The following is a 24,377-nucleotide window of genomic DNA, read 5'->3' as shown; positions in this document are numbered from 1 at the left end:
TTCAGATAATTAATGCTCTACTGCAGTGGTTCCCAATTAGTTTTTCCTGCGTACCACTTCAAGAAAGAGCTCAAACTTGCATACCCCATATAGCAGAAATTCATATTAATCCATACTAATATTATAAATTCAAAGGTAATTCTGTCTGTCTGTTGCCTTTTCACGTCTAAACCACTAAACAGGTTTTAATAAAATTTGGCACAAAGATAGGCTACATTTTACTGCGAGAAAATATCTTACTCCCATGAGAAAATTCAATATAATGCAGGTGAAGCTGTGGGTAGATAGCTAGTGATAAATAGAATAAGTTTTTTTTACTTTTATTACCTTTAAAATACAATTCTAATAATAATGAAAATAACATAAGGTTATTTAATTAATTTTAATATGACAAATGCGCATGATTTTCCTTGCACAACTTTGTAAAATCTGGTTGCTTTTTGGTCAGCTTCAGTCTCAAGTCATCTTCAAGTTGAAGTTGATGACGAGTGTTTAGTTTTCATGCTCATCATGACCGAAAATCCGCTCTCGTAGAAGTATGTTGTGCAAAATGGTAGTAAATATTTTATTGCTGCTTCGCTGACACAATAATAATGATAATTGTACAATTTTTTTTCTTGTGTAAGAATTTTATTTAGGTATTGTCACAAAGTGCATTTTTTTTAAATGAAATTTTAAGAATATTTTTAGTTATAAATAAACGAATTTGTGCATTCGACATCATGTTGTAAATTGTAAAATTTTTGATAGTCCACCCATTATTTTTTTTATTGTTTCATCTCATGCATTTAAATTTTAAATCGACTGATTTTAGATTGCAGCGCATACCCATTCATGCAGTTTCGCGTACCCCCAGGGGTATGCATACCACTAATTGAGAACCATTGCTCTACTGTACGTAATAGTCTAAATTATTGATCAAGACTGGTAACGTGCAATTGTTATCATCCATATATTGAGGGTGATAATATGAAGAGAAAGCTTTAAACTTTTTTTTTACTAAAACATGACGACAACAATAACTGAACTCTAAATACAATAAGCAAAGTGCACTGTATAACAAAATCAAATGTTGAATAATAGATTTAAACTGGTAGCCTTTGAGTAAAATACAAATACAGTGGAACCTCGGTATATGACCTTAATCCGTTCCCGATGTTTGGACTTATACCGAATTGGACGTATACCAAACCAACCTTTCCCATAAGAAGTAATGTAAAAATGATTAATCCATTCTCATGTAAAAAAAAATGGCTGGCTTTAAACACCTCTCTTTCCCGGCTAGTTCCTGCTTGATTTTTCGTGAGATCAGCGTGTATCTTTTTAACTTTCTCGCAAATAATTGCTTCCGATACGCTGTCTCCAGCACTGTTTTTCAGTTATCCAAAGCAAAAGCAATTTCTCGACATGATCTAATGTCTTTGATCTCTGTTTAGAAATTGATTTAACCCCTTTCACAACATTAGCAGATTTAATAATGTCTTTATTTTTCGCGATTGTCCATATTGTCATTCTCGGAATACGATAAATAACAGTTAAAATCTCGAACACGCGTGCCACCTTCATATTTCTCAACAATCTCTTTTATCAGTCCCACTGTAATTCTAGTCATTTTTTTAGTTTTCTGTCATTTTTCATTTGCCTTTTTGCAATTCGTGATTAATAAAAATAATAAAATTTTACTTACGAATTAAAATCAGAAGAAATTAAACAAAGTTATAAACTGTTGCACCGTGAATGTCTAGTCTGATCTAGTACACCGATAGTGCTACTTGTTCACTGATGGCGCGTATAACTGAATTACAGTGGGTGATCGGTTAACGAACATTATCAGTTCCAAGACTTTGTTTGCTATCCGAACTGTTCGTTAACCCATTATCGATTTACCATAGGTTTTTATGGGAATTTGATTAATTTGTTCTGGAGACCCCCAAAATAAAAAATATATAATTTCTTACTACATTCATTTATATGTAATAATAAAAATAGTCTCGCATTTTTATTAGTCATGTTTTTTCCGTTTGTGGGGGTTAAAGAATCTGTCCAATGTCGATTGCTTTTCTCTCTTCTTCAGGATTTTTCAGAAGTAATTAATAGTATTGTAGAGATCCCTAAGCCCATTAACCTCAACCTGGTTTGGATGCCATTCTAAGACTGTTGTTCTGGCATCTTTCCACTTCTTCAAAAGATCTTTAATAGCAGATGTCGGCATTAATCCTCTTTTTCAGAAGAAAATATATCTCACCGAATTTCTTGGTGTTCTTCATTCAAGAGCTCTTGACGTTCTTCTGTCGTCAGATCAGTTTCCATTATGAGCTCTTCAATGCTCTTTATTTCTCAGATGTGATTTTTGTTACTCCTTTAGCTGCTTNATCTGTCCAATGTCGATTGCTTTTCTCTCTTCTTCAGGATTTTTCAGAAGTAATTAATAGTATTGTAGAGATCCCTAAGCCCATTAACCTCAACCTGGTTTGGATGCCATTCTAAGACTGTTGTTCTGGCATCTTTCCACTTCTTCAAAAGATCTTTAATAGCAGATGTCGGCATTAATCCTCTTTTTCAGAAGAAAATATATCTCACCGAATTTCTTGGTGTTCTTCATTCAAGAGCTCTTGACGTTCTTCTGTCGTCAGATCAGTTTCCATTATGAGCTCTTCAATGCTCTTTATTTCTCAGATGTGATTTTTGTTACTCCTTTAGCTGCTTGAGTCTTCTTGATTATACTGTATCTTTCTTAGATAAGATTGAACTGCGGCCTACTTAGACCTGTTCGAGCCATACTGCCCAGCAACATCAGACATCTTCTGCCCACTCTCTACCTTTGCTATTATACTCTCACCTTTCGAAAATAAAAACGACGCAAAACTTAACGAGAGCCCGCTCGACAGTCTCGCAAATACTTTAAAAAAATTGTTTCTGTCAGAAAAATAAAAGGCTGGAATTACAAGGGGGAGTTTCAAAGTTCAGAGGAATACTATCCGATCAATATATACCGGGTTGAGCGTCGATGTCGACGTCTCCCACGCACCGAAAAGTTCTGAATTGTTGCCCGAAGACAAGAGAAGACCAATCGGTATTCATTATTTTACGTTGTTTCTTCTGTTTGTTATGTAAGGTGTTCATTGTCTGAACATAAAAATCTTTCGCGAAAGTGTTCATTATCCAATTTGTTCGTTAACCGATCACCTACTGTATGTCGTATACCGAACAAAAGTCGTATACCGAGCAAAATTTGTTTCGTCCAAACAGGATGTATTCTAAAGCAGACGTATACCGAGGTACCACTGTATTTTGAATATTTATAAAAGAATATTGAACAACTGATTGGTTCGACTAGTCAAAGTATCAGAAAGTTCACTCAGAAACTCAGTCAAGACTTCTATATTATGAAATCTTGCATACAATTTTTTCTTTCTAATAAATTTTTATATGAATGTTGAATATATAATTTTTTTTAATATTCAATATGATACATTTTCTATTTAATAAATTCTCCAGAATTTCCACAGGCAACTTCATTATAGAGTTTGCTGTATATCCACATTAGCTATATCTTGTATAAGATGTGATTTATATCAATTTAATGTCATCATAAATTATCAAAATATCAGATTTATAATGAATAACACTGTAAAAAAGCAATATAGGGTATGGTAAATAATGGGAAATTCAAAATAAAAAATTTAAATGACAATACAATTGTAACAACCAAATCAATATAATGATTTGTTAGTTGCATGACCTCATGGCTTTAAAGAAACTATGTCAATTGTGTGTCTGAGGCACTACTGAACAGTTAAAAAGAAAATTTGAATGAGCAAGTAATAATGTTCATTCAAACTGTGAGGAAATATGGAATAATTATCTACAGTATCTACAACATTTAATTTATAATATGTATGCATTCAAATATTCTACATCAAATATTAATCAAATTCAATTTTCAAAGTTTATTGACTTCAGTTAACATTGGGAGAAACACAAAAACTAACAAGTAAGATTATTATTTGGTAAACCAAATAAGCTTTGACTCCTATGATCCTTAGCATTTGTGTTTCTCCTCTTGATCAAATTCATTAAAATTAATATTTTAGCTCAATTAATAAATTATTTACATAGATTTTTCATATCATTACATTATCTTATTAAAATAAATAGACTTACTTGTTTCTATTTCCATTTGAAAACAGAAAATAAGAATTATATTTACAAATAAATATCATACAACTGGTAATTGAAATAATAATAATTTTAACATTTTTCAAAATTATTTAATATATTTTCATTCATTAAGAACCAATAATAAGCAAAAACATTACTATAGTCTATTTACTGTAAGTTGGCACCTACTGTAAACAAACATTTTGTCAGTATCAATCAGCTAGGGATTTTCATCAGTCAATCACAATCAAAAGTGGCTAGACATGTGTTGACCGGTTAAGTCTCCTTCTCTGCATGTGTTAAAGTAGGTCAGAGTGGTCACAACAATTTAAAAATTAATAAAATAATACTTAGAAAAGTTATTATAGTCTACTGTAGCATCTTGATAATGATGGAAATAATTTAAACATAGCCTTTTAAATTATTTCCATCATTAAAATATAGTTTGTCAAAAATTAATATTAAATACTGTATTTATTATTGAGACTTACACAAAATATATTTATAATTGTGTAGTTGAACAAACTTCAGAATTTTTATCTACACAACTATTTTATTAAATAGATATGAAACAAAACAAAGCAAATTCTCTGACAATTCTTTAAAATCATTTGCAAACCTCTAAATGAAAACATTACAGTAATGTCTGAATTTATCTACATAATATTTATATAATAAAAAATTTTTTAAAATAATTATAGCATAAACTTACCTTATCAATCATCTGTATCAGAAGATAGTTGCTCAAAGTAATCATTTATATCACTTTTGTCACTATTTGTGTTTGACTGAATAATCAGTTTTTCTACGACAGTTTCTTAAATCTCACCAAGTTCCCACATTCATTGTTCTTCTTTCTCTATATATTTGATACATTTTCTCCATCATTCTTCACTTATTTGTTCAATAGCTTTATTCATTAAAATTCACACATCTGACAGTTTGAATGTTGTGTTGTGATGTATGATGTAACTTTTCATAACTGCCCATATCAATTCAATGGGATTTAAATTAAAATGATATGGAAGTAAACATAACACATCCACACTTTTTCTTTGGCCATTTCATCAATAATATATTTATCCTATTTAAGTTTTACTTTCTTAACAATATCTAAAAGTTCTACTTTCAACATTTTGTTATGACAAACCCTATATTTTGCAACCAAAAACTACGTCAGCTTTTTTCCAACTACAATTTGGAATCTTCTCAACTTTAGCTGAGTGATATGGAGCAATGTCCAAGACAACAGCAGCATTATTTTCTAATTTTAATAATTCAAACCACTTTTTGAAATTATTGCTATCCATTTCTTCACGGTAATGTTGTGTTGACTTTGATTCAAATTCATACAGACCACCATTAAGAAAATATTGCTACCTATATGAACAAGAACTATTCATTTTCCCTTGCCAGAAAGATTTTTCAATCCAGATAATCCAGACATAAAAGCTTTGCAATATGACATAATTGAACAATGAACAGTCTTTCCATATTTTATTCTTGGTATGTCCTGCATTAATCCATGTTTTGTCCAAATAGTAAATCTTATGGCCTAAGGAATTTTTAGTAGATATTGTCTTCGCCATAAAATGATATCGTCTCTTTCAATTAATCTATTATTTCTGTTTCAGTTTATATATTTAAAATTAAGTCATTTTAACAAACTGTATATCCTATATCAAGTAAAGTCTGGTAAATCTAGGCCATTATTAATAGCCTGTAATACTTTATCTACAGTAGGTAATTCATTTAACAGACAAAAATCATGTACTTTACACCTCTAATGGCACATTTTGTGAATTCATCACACTTGTCAACTAGTTGAGTATGCTTATGAGTTTTTGAAGGAGTTTTAGTCTATCATTAGTAGAATATTCTTTATGAATTCTGTGAATGTTCCTTTCTGATATGCCTGTTGACTTTGAATGATATAGTGAAAATGGTAGCAAACAGACTTTTGGATTCATTTCAGTTAAGAATTAAACAAATCTAACACTATTTGTTTATCTGAGTTCCTCAGTGGTTTTCCTTGTCAATGTTTAACTCTATTTACATTTAAGTTTTCTATTTTTGTAATTTGACAATACAAAAAGTGTGAAACAACACTAGTTATTGTAATGAATGAAAAATAAAACCAAAACATTATAATATGCATGATCTGAAAAAATTTATTTTTAATGATTCAGAATGTGCAAATATTCATTAAAATAACAATTTAACAAATATGAAATAATTACATTTATAACCATTGCTAAGTGACCAGTATTTCATTAATGATTTTATGATTAATGAAAACAAGGAACTATCTTCTATGGACGATCGAGATTAAATGCAGTTTCTAACTGATGGATATAGGTTTAAACCAATAAACAAAGGGAATGTGTCTTAGTTTGTTTACAGTAGGTGCCAACTTTCAATAAATAGACTATAGTGAAATAAATAGTTCAAATAATACTTTTAAATAAATTTGAAAATAAAATACAAATATGATTTCCTGGAATGTCTTCCTACATAAAATTTCTTTACTATATATTATTCTAAATAAAAGCTTAAAACATCTACAAATTGGAAATTTGCAATTGGATTCATAAGTTAATAGGAAGAGCTATTCACATCTATATCACTGAAATTCATTGATAATGTATGTTTGATAAAGCAACGAAGAAATAAAACAAGCTGAAAATCAGATTAACAAAGGATATCAGAGTCATAAAATAGAATTATGAAAATTTTGCAGTTGCAATACATTAAAATAAAGTTGGGCAGAATACTGTTGAAGACAAAATCAACCACATTTAGAAAATAAAAAATAAACACATGATAGAAAACACACAAATTATGAGAATTAAAAATAAATATCCACAAAGGATTTAATCTAGATCAACAATAGTATTAATTTTTTACACTCATGTACTTTATGGTCATGTCCCTAGACAGAAGAGAGAGAAGGCAAGGAGAGTAAAGAGAATACAGATAAAAGCTAAGACAACAGAGAAAAGAATTAGTAACAAAATAAATTAATCATATCAAATTAATATTAGAATTCAGCAGTAAAAGCATTATAAAAAATATAATGAATGATTTCAATAAAAAAATAATATATTCCCTCTTAGAAGTAGCAAGTACTTTGTTTTTATATAAAAGATATATTTTACATAAAATATTAGAATAACCCAAGCAATGCTAGGTCTCTAAAAAGCAAGTTTACTTTTAATATGATTTTCCATTGGTTAATTTCAACACACAAGAATAGTCTAAATAGTTTTATATTTTTGTAAAAATTTCCAATTATCATAAAAAGCAACTGTCTGAATAAATAGAGTGACCTTACAATGACCATTTCATACATGCAAAGCTTCAACAACTTCCAAACTTTCTTTGTAAGCTTCTATAAGAACAACATAGTGGCTTCATCAGATATGCACATTGTGTACGTTAAGAACAAATACTCCTCACCTAAGGCAAAATTCATCAAAGTGGAAATACATTCAGAAGGTTGATAGAAATTTCTATTCCTAACTTGCATTTCATCAAAAAACTTATTAAGTAAAACTACAATGAAATGAAACTCAAATCAACCTGTAGCATCTCTTAATTTTGATAACAAGAAACATATTAAAATAACTAATTTTTAATATAAATAACAATCAAAATCAATTAATATAAATAACATCTGTATAAGACATAAAACAAAACCAAATCTGCAATAAAATAGAAATTCATACAACAACTAATTTGATGAAAACAGTTAGAAATAGTAGTGATACAGATAATGTCATAAAAGACAGTTTGGATTAAATTAATTCCTTAATATTTCTCTGAATTTATTTAATTTTTCTGCTTTCAGGATGAAGCACAATATCATAGAAACATCAACTCATAAATATCAGTAAAATGAAAATTTTTACTTTTACAATTAATATTAGTACTTTTTGTTACCTTATTTATTATTTTCAATAAAGATTTATAAAATAATATTGATTTTATTCATCTTTGTTGAAGATAAATATATAATAGAGGACTTTCAAATTTTGTTTATTAAAATAATCATGCTTCATTGTTATTCATTTTTGAGAATTCTTAAAAAATCTCAAGATTATCAAAAAAATCTCATTGTTAAAATCCAAAAATAATTGCAATAAAAAGAATCCTCATAACTTGAAAACCAATAATTGTTCAGAATTCATAAATATTATGACTTAGATATTAAAATTGTTTTTAAAAAACTTTTTAAATAGTTCAGGTTTAATTCTTTCTTCTCAACTGCACTGTTCCAATGATACTACTGTTACCAAAGTATTATGTTTATTCAAGATATTAAAACAAAAATCACTATTATGCAATTTACTCCTGTCATATGAATGCACTGGATTTATTTACTCATATTAATAAATTGTGTTTTAAAATGATTTAATTAAATAATATATTATTATTTTAAATTACAAAAATGAATACAGTAGATCATCATTTATCTGAATCAATTGGGGACTGGGGTTGTTCGGATAACTTATTTTTCGGATAACCGATTACGCACGAAAAAATATATTAACCTATCCCGTGTTGAAATTTTTCTCCGTTGCGTGTCGCTTTGCGTTGAATTTTCGTCTATGTTAAGCCTAACATATACTTTTTAAAATAATAATCGTGGCTATTGTATCGTTAAAAATTATTTCTTTAGTTTGTACAAACAAAATAAATATATTGAAAAATATAAAAACAATAAAAAAATTATACTTCAGAAGTTAATTTAGTATCAAACACACAAAATATTTGAGTAGCCCAAGACATAGCCAAAGATTGCAGCGCCACAGCACTAGCAAAAATTTAAATTTGCCAACTGGAATTCTTTCGGATAACCGACTTTCGGATAAACAACGCTCTACTGTATACCATATGATGATATAAATCAGCCTATTAAATTATTTGATATGTAGGGAATAAAAATTAAAAAGAGTGTATAATGTTAATATAATGTGTGTCTTCCACAGTGTTTTGATGTCAAATAGTTTAATTGTAAACTATGTATTTTATTACCTTAAATTGTTTCCTTATAATATGTTTAGACTAAAAACAAATATAGCATATTCCACTCAATTGTGCAAATTGTTATTAAAGATTTAAATTGTAGAGAACTATGCTATCTATATTTCCTTCATTTGTTCTTCTAGGAAGCCCATGAAACAATACATGACTTGATACAACTTTTCTTCCAGAATTTTCTAAATTATTTAATTTAATTATAATTTTATAATTATTAAATCTAATAAGAGATGGAGTTTAATGCCTCCCTCTAGTGACAAACTATTTAGTAATCACAATATAAGAGCCTAATATAATCTAGTAGTTGTTGACTTATTATGTATGTACATTGAGTTTGTAGATGTTTATAATACAACTTTATTCACTTTCTTGTATTATTTGTATTATTTACAACTTTATTCTATGATACATATTTTCAGTGTTTTAGCACTCCTATTTGATAATAATTATATGTATTACTATTTAAAAAAAATAAAATGCATATCAGAAAATAAATATTGTTGCATCAAGTCATCTGTTGGTTCTTGGTCTTCCTACAACCAATAAAGATATGACATTAACATCCATTGTTACTGTTATCAGATTTAGCATGTAAGCTAATGATGATTAATTATCATTACAATCATAACAACATTGTAATCTTCAACTTATACAGTCAAATCCTTTATGCTGTTAGATTAACTTCATAAAAGAAAACATTCAACTATTTTATAAAACAAATATAACAGTATTACAGTTTAAGTAGTTTCTGATCAAAACAAAAAAAAATAATAAACTTGGTCAAGATTTTTGATTGTTTTATCATGGTTTTAGATTAAACAGATATAGAAAACAATTTTCTCACTGAATATTATATAGTTGACTTGACACACAATTGAATTCTAAATTATTATTTAAACAAGTAAAACGGCAAAACCGTATTTGGGACAAGACTATGTCTTGGAGACAGAATCACTTTGATGCTCAAAGCAGGTCTCATTCTCCTATCTTCTTTGATATCGCTGCTTTTGGGCACGATCATTCAAACTTCGCCAGTCACGACCACAAGATCATCCATGATACATCTTTGATGAAATTAACCTATCTAATTTCAAAATTTCTCTCCATTGAGTGTCGGCCCAAATTGAATTTTTGTTGATGTGTAATGAAAAGTTCCCGTTTTTGAAAAAAATAATCGTGGCTATTGTATCGTCCAAAATTATTTTTTTTATTTTGCACAAACAATATACAGTTTAACCCGATTATAATGTCATCAAATGTAATGACAACCCTAATATAATGTCAAATTTTATAGGTCCTATGATTTTACTATACTAGATAATGTTAAAAAAAAAAACACTTGTAACGACATAAAACCGTTTTAACCTCATATTTGAAGCACTCCCAAATTTACAAAATTAGATTACAAATTTTATTTAACATAGAAGAAACTACATGTTCAGTCCTAAGATCAGAGTTCACTTCTTAGAATGACTGTGGGTGGTACTCTCCCCTACCCTGACTTCGGTGGGGTGAGGTGGCTGTTTTGCCTGTTTGTAGAAGAGGGTCCCATTTTTTATTTTATTTTGACTCGATTCTCGGTCCCCCGACTACCTACCAATCTGAATTTTTTTATGCACAAATGATTTGGGCACCTAATACTCTGTGCCAAATATCAACTCTTGACATGTACTCCTTCATACCTCTATGCCGGTAAGAACATCGGGCAGTACGATTTTATAAACAAGACATAGTCTTGTCAATACAATATTAACAAGTTTTGACTATAAATTATAACATAAAACATATCTGATAAAAAATTATGATAAATGAATACAATAAATAATTTGTGTTTGAATTGAAAAAATTAATCGTGTTGTTAATATATATGTATATATCATATATTTTTTTTATACTAAATGTACATTGAGATAAAATAACCATTGCATTTATTTAATTACAAATATTTAATAAAATAGAGAAATAAATTTACCTTATGTTTAGTAGATAAAGTAGCAATATTGCTAAGTACAACAGACTGAATCTCTCTAAAATGAAAGTATTTCAAAAATTACATTTTATCTTTAAATTTTTGAGTAATTATAAACATCAGAAGGGTAGTTTTTACCTGTGACTGTGAATAAGACGAATGAGAGCTTTGGCAATAATATTTACTTCATTTTTTGGAGCCAAGTAACAATATAATTGAGCTACTGCCATTACAACCTATTAAAATTTAAATTTTACTAAGATATTTAAATATATTATCAACAACTTTTAAAATTATAATTAAAAAAAAACTAACTGCAGCATTACGACTCTGAAGTAAAGGTTTGCAATTTCGTAGTAGTAAGCGATGATCGGGATCCATAATATATTTATTTTCTTTTGGTTCTTTATTTTCTGATTCATCTGAATCATAAAATGGTTTATTTTCATCCTCTTCATCACCATCCTAAATAATTTTTATTTCATATTATTAAAATGCTTAACTGTTTTGACTTCCATTAAAATTCTAAAAAACATAGCTTTGGACTTTACCAAATTAAAACTTTATTTCATAATAAAAGTAATCAATTCTGTCAAAATTTTATCAAATAATTTTAATTATGGATACCTTTAAATATTTATTTGGATCTACAAACTGTGTGTGAGCATAACGGGTTAACACATTAATTATCACTACTTGGCCCCATTCTTCTACGTCTACAAGCATGTTACATAATTTCCTATAATTTTTGTGTATGAGATCAATTTTTTCGGGACAGACTTCTTCAAAAGCCATAACGGCACTTCCAACAACCAGCTGGAATAAAAATAAGAAAATAATGCCATAAATAAAAACTAGATATTTCACTTTATTATATTCTTTTCTTTAATCCATAATTTAGTTTGTAAAATTTACAAAATTAAAAATATTCCAAGACAATTTAAATACCTAAAAAATTTTTAGATAATATTAGAAATCAAATCATTGAAGTACTGGATTATCTTGTATTTTATTTTGGCTAATTTATAATTAATGATATCAAATAATTGGGACTAAAAGAAATATATAAAGATATAAAGATAGGCAGTTGGCTTGCCATCTTATACTAAATTTAATAATCATATTAATCTAGAGTCAAAGTTAATAATTTAGAGCAGAGCTTCTTAAAGTGTGGTTTGTGATCCCAAAGGGGGTTGTGTAACCAAATGTGAGGGTTATAAAAAATTGGACAATAGTAAAATTTTGTACCTTGTATTTATGCAAAGTGGCATTTTCAGCATAGCCAATTATAAAATCAAAATTTCTGTCAACTATGATAACCATCAAAAATGCCCTGCATTCCACAATATCAAATATTCAGCCAAAATTTAATTTATTTATGTAAAAATAAACAAGCACAGTCATCTTATTAATATGCAAATTTGTTTTTGTTTTCAATAAATGGAATGAATTTTAAAGAATTATTGTAGAATAAATTGTTTTATGATTTATTACTAATAAGTGGTTTTGTATACCTATTTTATATGCCTATGAGCAGCGGCGGCCTTATCCATTGCGAGGCTCTGGGCGGCAGATCTTTGCGAGGCCTTGTTTTTTGTGCAAAGTATGTGAATTGAAATAGTAGGCAATTATTAATATTAATATATACTGTACTGTAAATTAAATTTATTTTATTGTTATAACTAATAGCCAAGGATAAAATAAAAAGTTTTAAATATCAACTTTTTTCTACTTGGTTGTTGTGCGAGGCCCCTCCAAGAGCGAGGCCCCGGGCGATTGCCCTGCTCGCCACCCCCTAAGGCCGCCACTACCTATGAGGGAGGATTGCATAAAACTTTCTTGGGTAAAACAGGTTCATGAATGGAAAAAGTTTAAGCAGCTCTGATTTAGAATAATCTGGAAGAAAAGCTTGACCTGGAGCTCTAGATCACACTATAATTATTAAATTTAATACAAAGATGATAGCCTAACTGCCTACCTTCAGTCCACATGACTTGATATTTATTTACAAAAATTCTGCAATCTTTCAAAAGCTGGATGTAAATATAACAATATTTGTTAGTCATTAAAGTTTGTTAGCAGGACTTTTTTGGCTTTTTAGAAGTGTTTACTTGCTATTTATTTATTAGCCAAAATATGGTCCAAGATAATGCAGTATTCTAATGATTTGATTTATAATATGTTAATGCTTGGTTATTTATATGCAAATGTTAGAATATGTCTAATATTTAGTTTGTAAATAATGAACTTAAAATGCATATAATGTGAAATGTGTTTATGAATCTGCTGAAAATAAAGTATAAAGACACTTGATAACATATATATGTATCTTGGATATTGATGAAGCAGATAGTAATTAAAATGATTATTTATATACAGTACATCATGTATATTAATTAATTAAACTTCAATGAATAAATATAGCTTATTTTTCATAGGAAAGGATAATCTCTTACTGAAAATACTTTAAAACTATATAAAACAGGTCAGGAATTATTAAAATTAAAATGTTTGTAAGTGTAACTAATCATATTTAGGAACACTGAAAGCCAGTTCTTACTTAAGTGAATTTATGCTGGAAAATATATTTCTGACACACTGAAGTAGTTTTGATGATAACCAGCAGCAAGATACTGTATTTCAAAAAACTGGATACTTAATTATATAACACTCACCAAATAAACCATTCCCAGTTCATAACCAAACAGAAAAATTCTTTTTATGAACGTTTTCATCTATATGTAATAGACATCCTCAGGTATTGACGATATCGAACTAACGGCTAGTAGAATAGTTAAATAACTTTCAAAAACATTCTATGTAATTCGAATACGTTGCATTAAAATTGATAATATGTAAAATATTTAAAACATATCCAAATAAATAATCGATTTCACATAGATCATGACGTAAATATCCTCCATAATTTAAAATGATTTAAAATGATTAGATCCCAATGATTGAAATGCGCATCAAAGATATTTTAAATTACGGAGAATATTTACGTCATGATCTACATGAAATCAATTATTTATTCAGATATGTTTTAAATATTTTACATATTTTCAATTTTAACGCAATGTATTCGAATTACGTAGTTAAACGTAACTTTCAAAAACATTCTATTCTACTAGCCGTTAGTTCGATATCATCAATACCTGAGAATGTCTATTACATATAGATGAAAACGTTCGTAGAAAGAATTTTTCTGTTTGGTTATGAACTGGGAATGGTTTACTTGGTGAGTGTTATATAATTAAGTAACCAGCAGCAAGAAGAATGTGGTAGTAAAATCCATAAATATAATTTGACAAAAAATAATCACTGTATAGAAAACACAAATTTAATATGCTCATATATAAATGTTTATCATGCAACATTTATAGAACTACCGAAATAAATTTCATTTCCAGATTCATCTAAACCAGTAATTTCCAAAGTGGATGCTACCACTTCCTTGAGGGTGGAAGGAGACTCAAGGGGACACTGGAAGGCAAGGAGTGGTAGTGGTGATGGTGGAAGACAAGGGAAACAAAAATTCATTTTGAAATAATGTATACATACAAGAAATACATGGACTAAAAGGGGCAGTAGTCCAAAAAATTTGAAAACTGGTGATCAAAGCTTTAAAATAAACTGTTTGTATGTTTCATTACTGAGAAGTTACTAAATATTTTTTCAATCCTTGTATGTAAGAAAACCAAAATATAGATAGATAATCAAATAGAAGAAGAGTTTTTGCTCTGGCTATATCAAGAGCTTACAAAGAATATTAATTTAAAAAATTTTGGAAACTTAAAAATCTGCTTTATTTAAGTTAGTGAGTTCCGGTTCAGTAACTTACATCAAATACCAGTTTCTCGAGTTTTTTTGAGCAACCGAGCCTATTGTCACAGATTTCCCAAAAGTACTTGAGAAACTGATACTTAAAGTTAGTAAATGCCAATAAAATAAATTTTAAGTTTGTTAATTTAAGAAATTGAAGTTTCATTCATTATTTATAAAAAATTTTGTTTTGACAAAATTAAAAATATATTCCTATTCTTTAAAGAACACTGGTATATAATATAATTTAAAACATAAATCAACCTTTACCATTTGAAAAAATTGTGATATTTTATGTTAATTATGAAATTGTTTTATACAATTGCTATGTTTAAGTTAATTCAATTAATATTTCATACCATTCTTTACAGTTTAATTTAAAATTAATTGTCAGAATTTCTAATTGTTTTCCTTTTTTGTCTGTGAACAAGTATTTTTAAAGTTACTATTCAACAAATATTTTATGTTCTGATAATAAATAATTTTGAATCTAAACTGATTGAAGTAAATGGACTGTTTTAAGTTCTTTATAAAGTTATTTCTTTCATTATTATAGTTTATTTGACTAATTTTTCAATGAAAACTTTAGATTTCATTTTCTCAACATTGCTGGATTGCAAGGTTGGTTAAGGGCATCAGCCTATCACTCTGGAAAACTAATATCAAATCATATGTGAGCAAATCCCCAGGAATTTTTCATTAGTGATCTGTCCTGAATATGTCAGGCTTCATACTTCACCAACCAACTACTGTGTGTGGCCCTGGTCAAATTCACAAAGACTATGGAAAAAAGGCTCTCTTACTATCCATAGGGCAGTGTGTTAAAAATGATTAAAAAAATAAATAATTAAGTAACATTGCACTGTCTTAATATAATAATAATAATAATAATAATAATAACAGCAGTTTTATATTTATTTCTATTAAATTATATAGATAAAAGTATTGAATAATTTATAGAAAATTAAGTTTTCTGATAATAAGAGTTAGTAGATGACACTTAGTCTTAAGTGTATAGTTTTTCAGTAATATGGTATTTAATACGAAACATTGGAACTTTTACTTCTCTTCAATGTTGTAAATATTTAACTAAATACTGCAGTGTATTCTTGCCAATTTAAACTAATTATTGTGCAGAGTAGTTTAGATTTGTGAAATATTCAAATTAGCAAGTTACACATAGAAGAAAAGAAAGTCAAAAACAAGTATAGACAATTCATAAAGACAACTTTAATTTTCATTAATCCATCATACATTTAATAAACTAACAAATGTTTATGACCTAACACCAGGTCTAAACTATGACAAAAAGATTGTACATTCTATTTTAGAATGTACAGGCATTCCATAACATATTTTAGAACATACTGTATAATCTTACTGTACATATGTTACCATTTAGACTCATGATGGCCTATAAATTAGGCCAAAAACATTTGTCAGTTCATTAAATTTATGTTGGATTAATGAAAATTAAGACTGTCTTTATGAATTGATCTAGTTCCAGTTTTTTGAGAAGTTTCTTACAATTATAGACAATTACATACATATTTAATTAAAACTTTTTACTGTATTTTATACACATGCTAATGTTAAAATACATAGTATATATGTTACAAATTTGTTATATTTTTAAAAAATAATCTGTTATTTTTTTCAGGTTTTGACTGGAATACTCAACTATAAATTGTCGAAAGTTAGTTGGGATTAAGTGGAGTATGGATCAATGAGAATGCATTGCATGTTAAATGTTTAAAATACCCATATTATTAATATAATAACAACAAATGCATAAAAACGTGATTGAGTAAAAAAACATATGATAACTTGAGAAAAATAGGTGATGATACTTCATTTCTCTCAAATTACTTTATTCAGGTTGCTGAAGAATTGAAAAAAAAAAAATCTGTTTTTATGAAAGGTTATGCTTAAAGAAATAAATAAAAAAGATCAATTCAAAATGATCATGTTTCCTGAATGAAATCATTTGGGAAAATTATTTTTTTTGATTGAAATTTACTAAATGAATGCTAATATTTGCATGTTAAAATAAACTGAATGATTGTGGACACCGACCTTTAACAGCCATTATCTATGCACGAAATGTACATGCTCTTCGTAACGACTTTCATCAGGCATACGTTCGATTTAATTTGAATATTCACATTCTAATTTTGTGTTCCATTAGTTATTTGGTGTATCTCACCTGAAGAAGAACTATTCAACAGTTTGAAAATGTTAGTGATAAACTTTATTATTCACAGAATGCACCAGTAACAGATTCCAGACAAGGTGTTCAGTTACATCCCCAGTGTTGAAGTGTTGTTTATGTTGATGTTTAAACTGAATAATGCAATTGTTGTTGTTAACCTATATTATAGTGTTACTTCAACAAAATTTGTAAATTTTAAAATAATATTCAATTATGTAGAAATCTCATTATCCATTTTATTCAGCAATATCTTTGATAAATGCATAATAGGATAACTGATAAATGCATTCAAAACATTACTTTGTTAAATTGAAAACATTATCACTCAATTATGAAATATTAAAAATTAAGAACTTCAATTGAATAATCATATTAAAATCATTAAAAATTCAATTAAATGTATTTATTTAAAACTGAATAATATAAAATATATTATATTTTAATTACTTACAGTTGTCTTATCAGATAACAATTTTTCAATTACTTCTATTAATTGATCTCTTTGTTCAGGATCCAAGCTAAAAATTGTCAAAAAAATTAAAATTTTTTTTATTTTTATAATATTTAATAACCAAACATATCTTGTGATTTTGTAATTTAACTTTTTTCAAATATACCTGTATAGCTTTGGAATAGCGTGAGCTGCAGTCTTACGTACATAAGGAGACATATCATTTACTGCATCTTTTATTGCAAGCATCATTATTGGTACAATAACAGGAACTCTAATGCTGGATAATACTCTTAGTGCACTTGCTCTTATCAATTGATTGGGGTCCTGTAAATTATTGGGGAATAATTTAACAAACCTCTAAACAAATAATAATTTCTTTCATTCGTAACAAAATAAACATCAACCCAATTCAATTGGTAATGCCAAACAAACTGCCAGATTATAAATTGGCTTTAACAAAGCTAATTTATTACTTAGATATAAAGAAATTTGGATATAGGTAGGTGGTTAAGCTGTCAACTAATTATAAATTTAATAATTAGATACAAGTTTAATTTTTAATGTAACTAGAATATTTTGGAAGAAAGAGTTGTCCAAAATGGAACTCCAACCCACAACTTCTCCTTAACATGCAGATATATTGTCTGTTACAGTATTCAGACCCCTTCCAATCTTTCCTTCCAGAGCTATTAATTGCTTAATAGCTCTGGAATTCCACTACTAATAGGTATTATTCTTATTACTAATGAATGCAAATTCTCTGAATAAAGTAGTTCTATTGTTAATTTGAATATTTAGAACTCGATGTAGAATAATTTGACAAATATCAATTTCATAAATACTAAATATTGCTCTTAAAATGTGAAATAAATTTTACTTTTTAAATAACAAAATATGAAAATAACTGCAAAATTATAAGATTACTAACCTTTAATGCTCTTTGGAATGTGCTAATCGATAAAAGAGCAAGATCTTGCTGCTCTTCAGCATAGCGAACTAAATACACATAAACCAATTTTTTAACCTGTGTAAGTACAAAATAAAATTTATAATTTTAATTATGAAATATCTTAAATTAATATCTTAAACCTTCAATTTAATAAACTTTTACCTCAATATTCTTAGAAACAACATTTTTCACTACGGCAGGAAATAATTCAGAAGCATCTTTACCTTTGGCAATCATCTGAAATGCATGAAATATTTCATTTTTTGTTCACAATTTATTCACCATGAATTAAAGTTATAAATAAAAATAAATCAAATTCAAAAAAGTTAATTTCATTTTGTCATGGTGTCAACAATCAAGAAGAGACCATGGAAACATAAAATATGTGGCATAATGTCATATTACAAAAGCAGGCAAGAGCCTCAAAATAAAGATTGATTCTACCATGGCCCTCTTCAGATTTCATTATTTGATCTCAAAGGTGTGAAAAAGAATAAAAAACAAAGACACTTTTCCTTTATTTTAGTGTTTCTTCTACATTTGCAAGAATTAACTGTAATTATCATCCTATAATTTCATTCTTAGTACCATCAAATTATATTATTTTTAAATTTAAAATGATGCAACATAAAAACACTAAAGTTGCATTTTAATTTCAATACTTGTATGTCCATTTAAATTCAAGAATGATTTTGCCATTGCCAACTGCTGCAGAATTAGATCATAAATTCTTAAAAACAATTTCATTGAATAAAAATTCTCAAATTAACTTACTTAAAACACAGTTTTGACAAAAATATATTAAATTATAACAATCTCTACTATAAAAACTAGTTATACTTAATAAAAACTCACTCAGATACCAATACCAGCTTAAAACTTCAAACGGTTTATTACATATGAATGTTTTCATTTAAAATGGACATCCTCTGTTTTAAATTAATGGTAAGTTAGAAGGAATGCAAATTACTAAAGCAGGTAAGTCATCAAGGAATGTAAACTGAAGAACAGAACAAATTCAAACAAAAAAAAGCATTCAGACAATAAAGACTCGCATGTGTGTAGTAATACAATCCCAAACTCAGTGTAAAAATGTAAAATTACAATATCTTTTGACAAAGACAAGGTGTAATTATTACAATTATATAGAGATCAAAAGTGAGTATTACAGGAGCTGAAACCATGCCATTTGCACTGTTGAGAGGGAATCAGATTTTGTAAAGTTCTAGTTCCCAATTGCTTTGTATACTTCAAAACCCTTCTGCAGTGCACATGGAGTTTGATTACACATGAGTGATATATTAGATGATGTATCTCTCAGCTCTGAAGTATTTACAGGATTTGGAAATATAGAAGGCCACTGAGAACCAGAAGGCAGTTAACTTTAAAAACTCTGATTTCCTCTCAGTAGCATGGCAGGCATGGCTTGAGTTCCTGTAGTACTCACTTTCAATCTATTTATTGTTGTTATAATACACCTCACCTTTTTAAAAGATATTGTAACTTTACATTTTTACCACAGAGTTTGAGACTGTACTATTGCACATGTGCAAGCTTCCACTTCATGGAAGCTTTTTATTTTCTGAATTTGTTCTATTTTTCAAATTTTTAGTTCCATTCTGCATTTTGCATTCCTTGTAACTTACCTGATTATGGCCACTTTAAATGGACAAAAACATTTGTATTAGTAAACTTGTTGATGTTTTAAGCTGGTATTGGTGTCTTAGGGAATTTTTACTGAAATTATATTTGTCATTAGCAAAAACATTTTTTATTTGATCTTAACATCAAACAGAACTTATACATCATATACAATAATCCTTTATTCAATACAGTTTAGTTAAAAAACTATAATTTAGTGATGTAACAAATATTTGGTTACTATTCGGTATTCAGACTATTTTTCACTATTCAGCCGAATACCGAATATTTAAATTACTATTCGGCTGAATACCGAATACCTAAAAAACAGGAGTAAGAAATAACAAAAACACAGTAAATTAATCATTTTGGTATTTAGATTTAATGTTATCGGGTTAATCTTGTTTGTTTATATTTATTTATAACTTATAACATGCACAAAATAAAAAAGAAAATAATATTAGTCACATGTATTCACAATTTATAATTACAAAGATCAGCACACGTACACACCTATTCATTCAAGAATAGTCACACATCCGAGAGTCTGTCCCTGCCTATCCTTCTTTTTAAGCCCTCGTCTTTTCTCTTCCCTTTCTTTTTCCTCTACCGCTCTAGTCCACATATGCCTATGCATAATACCCCGCTCACGATTCTTTCGATTCGTCACTTTTCCGTCCTAGAGTTCCCATTTTACAATTACGTGACTCATAGCCTGGTGATAATGGAGAAAAGAGACACATAGGACGTCGGAATAAGTCACAGTTATGATTTCACAGATTCCAGACATCATGGTAGCCCAAACAGTACTGGGCTTTCGCCCATGCACGCTAAGTGACTTTCATTTCAAGCATTTAGCTTTCTGAAGTCTATAAAAACAATTGTTTGGCATTGACAGCCGCAAATTTCGCACCAATAAGCTGCCTCAACTTGTTCGATTATGTTATCAACTGAATTTCATATTTATTTTCACATTTTTACTTCATGGTCCTTCTCTGTTCTTTTTCCGTTATTTACACATGTAGGTCATTTCATTGTTATCCACATTTGATATCATCATTTATCACATACTGCCATGATGCTCTTGTATGTCCGCTACAACTGCCAAGAATTAATGCGATTGGCAAAGCGTAGTGACAGAGGGCCAATAGAGAGCGGGATCCTTGCCATAATGCGGTTTGCGCGTCAATTTTCGTAGTGCGTTAATCAAGCTGAATAGTTTGGCCAAATATTTGGCTATTCGGCCACACTCCTGGCCGAATATACTATTTGTTGCAACACTACTATAATTCAAAAATATATATCCTCAAAAAAATCAACACATTAAAAATAGTAGGAAAACACTCACTTGCTACCACACTATATCCATTTAATTTCTACACTCTCAGACATTCATACATTATTAAGGGTATGTTCGTAAAGTCAAATGAGTTAAACGTGTTAGTAACAAATCGTTCGAAAAGTAGTAGTCTCACTTAGTGTGCATGCTCTGCAATGACGACGTTTTGAATGAAACTCTAACGACATTCACGAAGGAGAGAGTTAGTTTACTTTGTTAAGAAAATGGCACCTGATGATATCGATGTTTCTAAAGCTACTCGAGTGTTTAAATTAATTAAATTGTGAATTAAAAGGTAAAATGATTGAAATAACTGTCCACTCAAAGCAATCTAAGAAAAATATTTCGGATAAGGCTGCACTAGCAACATTCATATCTTCAATTTTAGAAACATTTATTTAGTTATAGACAAATCGTTTGAAAAGTCCAACAAAATAAGAATAACGATGACGTCATTCTTGTTTAACTCATTAGATTTTATAAATGTACCCTAATTCACAAGCCTCTGTATCCTTATTGTATAGATTAGTATGTAAAATGTCTACAAAGGACTTATTTTATTAACAGTTTATAATAGAATATAAATTAATACATCGTTTATTACTTTAAAAATACAAAATACATCTGAACATTTTTTAACTCACATAAATATCTTAAAGGATTCTGAAATAAACTTTCTAAAAATTATTCCAAAATATTTGAATAATTTTCAGAATATTTAGTTTAGAACTTGAGAATGGACATATGAATTTTAATACATTTGAGAGTACAGTGAAACTTCCATTAATGGACATTTTACAATCCCCAGACCCTTCAAATAAGACATCCATTATATTTACCTCTAAATAGCAGACAAATTTCTGTCTTGTTGGTGTCCACTATTCAGAGGTTAAACTGTATTTATTTTCATTTATTCTTAAGCCTTTGTGTCCTTATTATACAATTTTATTATTTAAATGTCTACAAGGACAGATCGTATTACAGGACTTATTATACTGGTGTCCAAGTCCTGCAAAATGAGGAAACTGTAGTATCCAGAGGAAAAAGGAAAAATCTTTATTGTTTGCCTGATTTTTCCTTTTTTTCTCTGGATACATTTCCTCATTTTACAGGACTTGGACACCAGTATAATAAGTCCTGTAATACGATCTGTCCTTGTAGACATTTAAATAATAAAATTGTATTTATTTTCAATTCACATTCATAAATATAAACAAATGTAACTAATAAAAAAGTTATATTTAATACTTACACCAATAATTCTTTTCATTGCTTCTAATTTTAACCCATCTTTATTGCTATCTAACATATTTTTTAGATCTTCATGCCTGAAAAAATAATTTTATATCTATTTTAAAAACACTTCTGACAATAATTATTATAAAATGATAAGAGAGTAACGAAATTTATTATTATTTTAAATTATTCTATTTTGGAGGACTGAACTGTTCTCCCATGCTTATTATGGGTTCAGTTAGAGCTGCAATGGAAGTAACTAAGTAATGAGGAATGAGACCTGACACCCACCATATGAAAATTCCTGAGCCCACAAGACTTTAATCTGAAGACCTGCTGCTTTTATCCAACCATTAACAATTATTGGTTAATATTTTACTGTTAAGTCATGTAAAGATACATGCACACACATTCAAACTTCAATGTAGCATCTCCCAAATGTGAAAAGATCTTCCTCATAAATATAAAATAGTACTCTTGGTATCTCTAAATTATTAAATATTTCATTTTGCATTACAAACAATGTTATCATTATCAAAATCATGACATTAAACTATTAAATTTAAATGTGTGTGTAATTATTACATATAGTTTTTGTTTGAAATTTTTCATTTTAGTAAAATGCTTCATTTAATGCCAATTTGAAAAGTGAACAAATATAAACACTAAACCAAAATCTGATTTTATATCATTTTCATATAATAGCATATAATCAATATTTTCTTGAAGTATAGAGTATAATATCAAACTTGATGTAATTCATAAAATAACTGCTTCAGTAGATCACTCACTCAAGTGTGCATACAACCTTGTACAGCATTTTTGCTGTTGTTTAAGTTATATATAACTGATTGAGTAAAATTGATATCTAACAAAGCTGAAGTTCTGTATCTAATTTTTATTTTTAAAAGAATCAAAGCTGAAAGAGAGTTTCAATCACACAAAGCACACCATTGAGCAATTTTCCAGCAATGTTTCTTCTTGACAAACATTTTCAGCTCCATTAATAAGCCTGCCTCAGATCTACCAAAGATTCCTATCTTCAGTGTTCTAAATTGGAATGTCAGCTTGTGAAATAATATGATTTCTATAGATTTTACATTTTGAAAATAATATAACCACCAGATTTTTCTGAGTCTGTATTTTCTAACTTCCTAAGTATGCAATGTTTCATGTTGTGATTCAATGTTTTTAACAGTATGTTTCATATGCTATAATATATTGTGGGCCCTATGTTGACAATTCTTATTCAGGTTAACATAAAACAATCTCTAGACCACAGATAAGGCTATTTTTAGTTAATGCTTTAGTTTGGCTTATCCTTTTAAAAAACTTTATATACCATTGAAACTATGAATTTTTGACAGATCTGACATGCTTATCAAAGGACCAAAAATATTTGTCAATAAGAAAAATGAGAAATGACACATTGTCAAAAAATTCAGCAATGAGTTGCTTAACTTTCCTGAAAACATTTAAAACTGCATGTGTAGCACCATCTGTTCTGATATTTAAAAAAAAACTTTTTATATATGTTGTAACATGTAA

At 28.4% G+C, this 24,377-nt stretch overlaps 1 protein-coding gene across 2 annotated transcripts in view; it reads right to left on the bottom strand.

Annotated features, from left to right (window-relative positions):
* LOC111628401 (AP-3 complex subunit beta-1-like) overlaps positions 1–22,938 on the bottom strand; it is a 52,752-nt gene extending 29,814 nt beyond the window's left edge. Inside the window, exons 1-10 of one of the 2 annotated variants that reach the window (XM_023372174.1) lie at positions 22,846–22,938; positions 18,776–18,850; positions 18,593–18,688; positions 17,828–17,988; positions 17,662–17,728; positions 11,801–11,989; positions 11,489–11,638; positions 11,312–11,409; positions 11,177–11,231; positions 4,165–4,170 (exon numbers count right to left, since the gene is read on the bottom strand). In XM_023372174.1, the coding sequence (XP_023227942.1) occupies positions 4,165–4,170; positions 11,177–11,231; positions 11,312–11,409; positions 11,489–11,638; positions 11,801–11,989; positions 17,662–17,728; positions 17,828–17,988; positions 18,593–18,688; positions 18,776–18,850; positions 22,846–22,902 (954 nt within the window). In that variant the 5' untranslated portion in view covers positions 22,903–22,938. The remainder of the gene's footprint in view (positions 1–4,164; positions 4,171–11,176; positions 11,232–11,311; positions 11,410–11,488; positions 11,639–11,800; positions 11,990–17,661; positions 17,729–17,827; positions 17,989–18,592; positions 18,689–18,775; positions 18,851–22,845) is intronic. The other variant, XM_023372175.1, reaches the window with a different exon arrangement.
* Between the last annotated feature and the right edge of the window lie 1,439 nt (positions 22,939–24,377).

Source organism: Centruroides sculpturatus, unplaced genomic scaffold (genome assembly GCF_000671375.1).
Source record: "Centruroides sculpturatus isolate CEXI.00-Female unplaced genomic scaffold, Cexi_2.0 scaffold582, whole genome shotgun sequence".
NCBI lineage: Eukaryota > Metazoa > Arthropoda > Arachnida > Scorpiones > Buthidae > Centruroides > Centruroides sculpturatus.
Note: the sequence above shows the minus strand (reverse complement) of the source record. Positions and strands in the feature narration are given on the sequence as shown.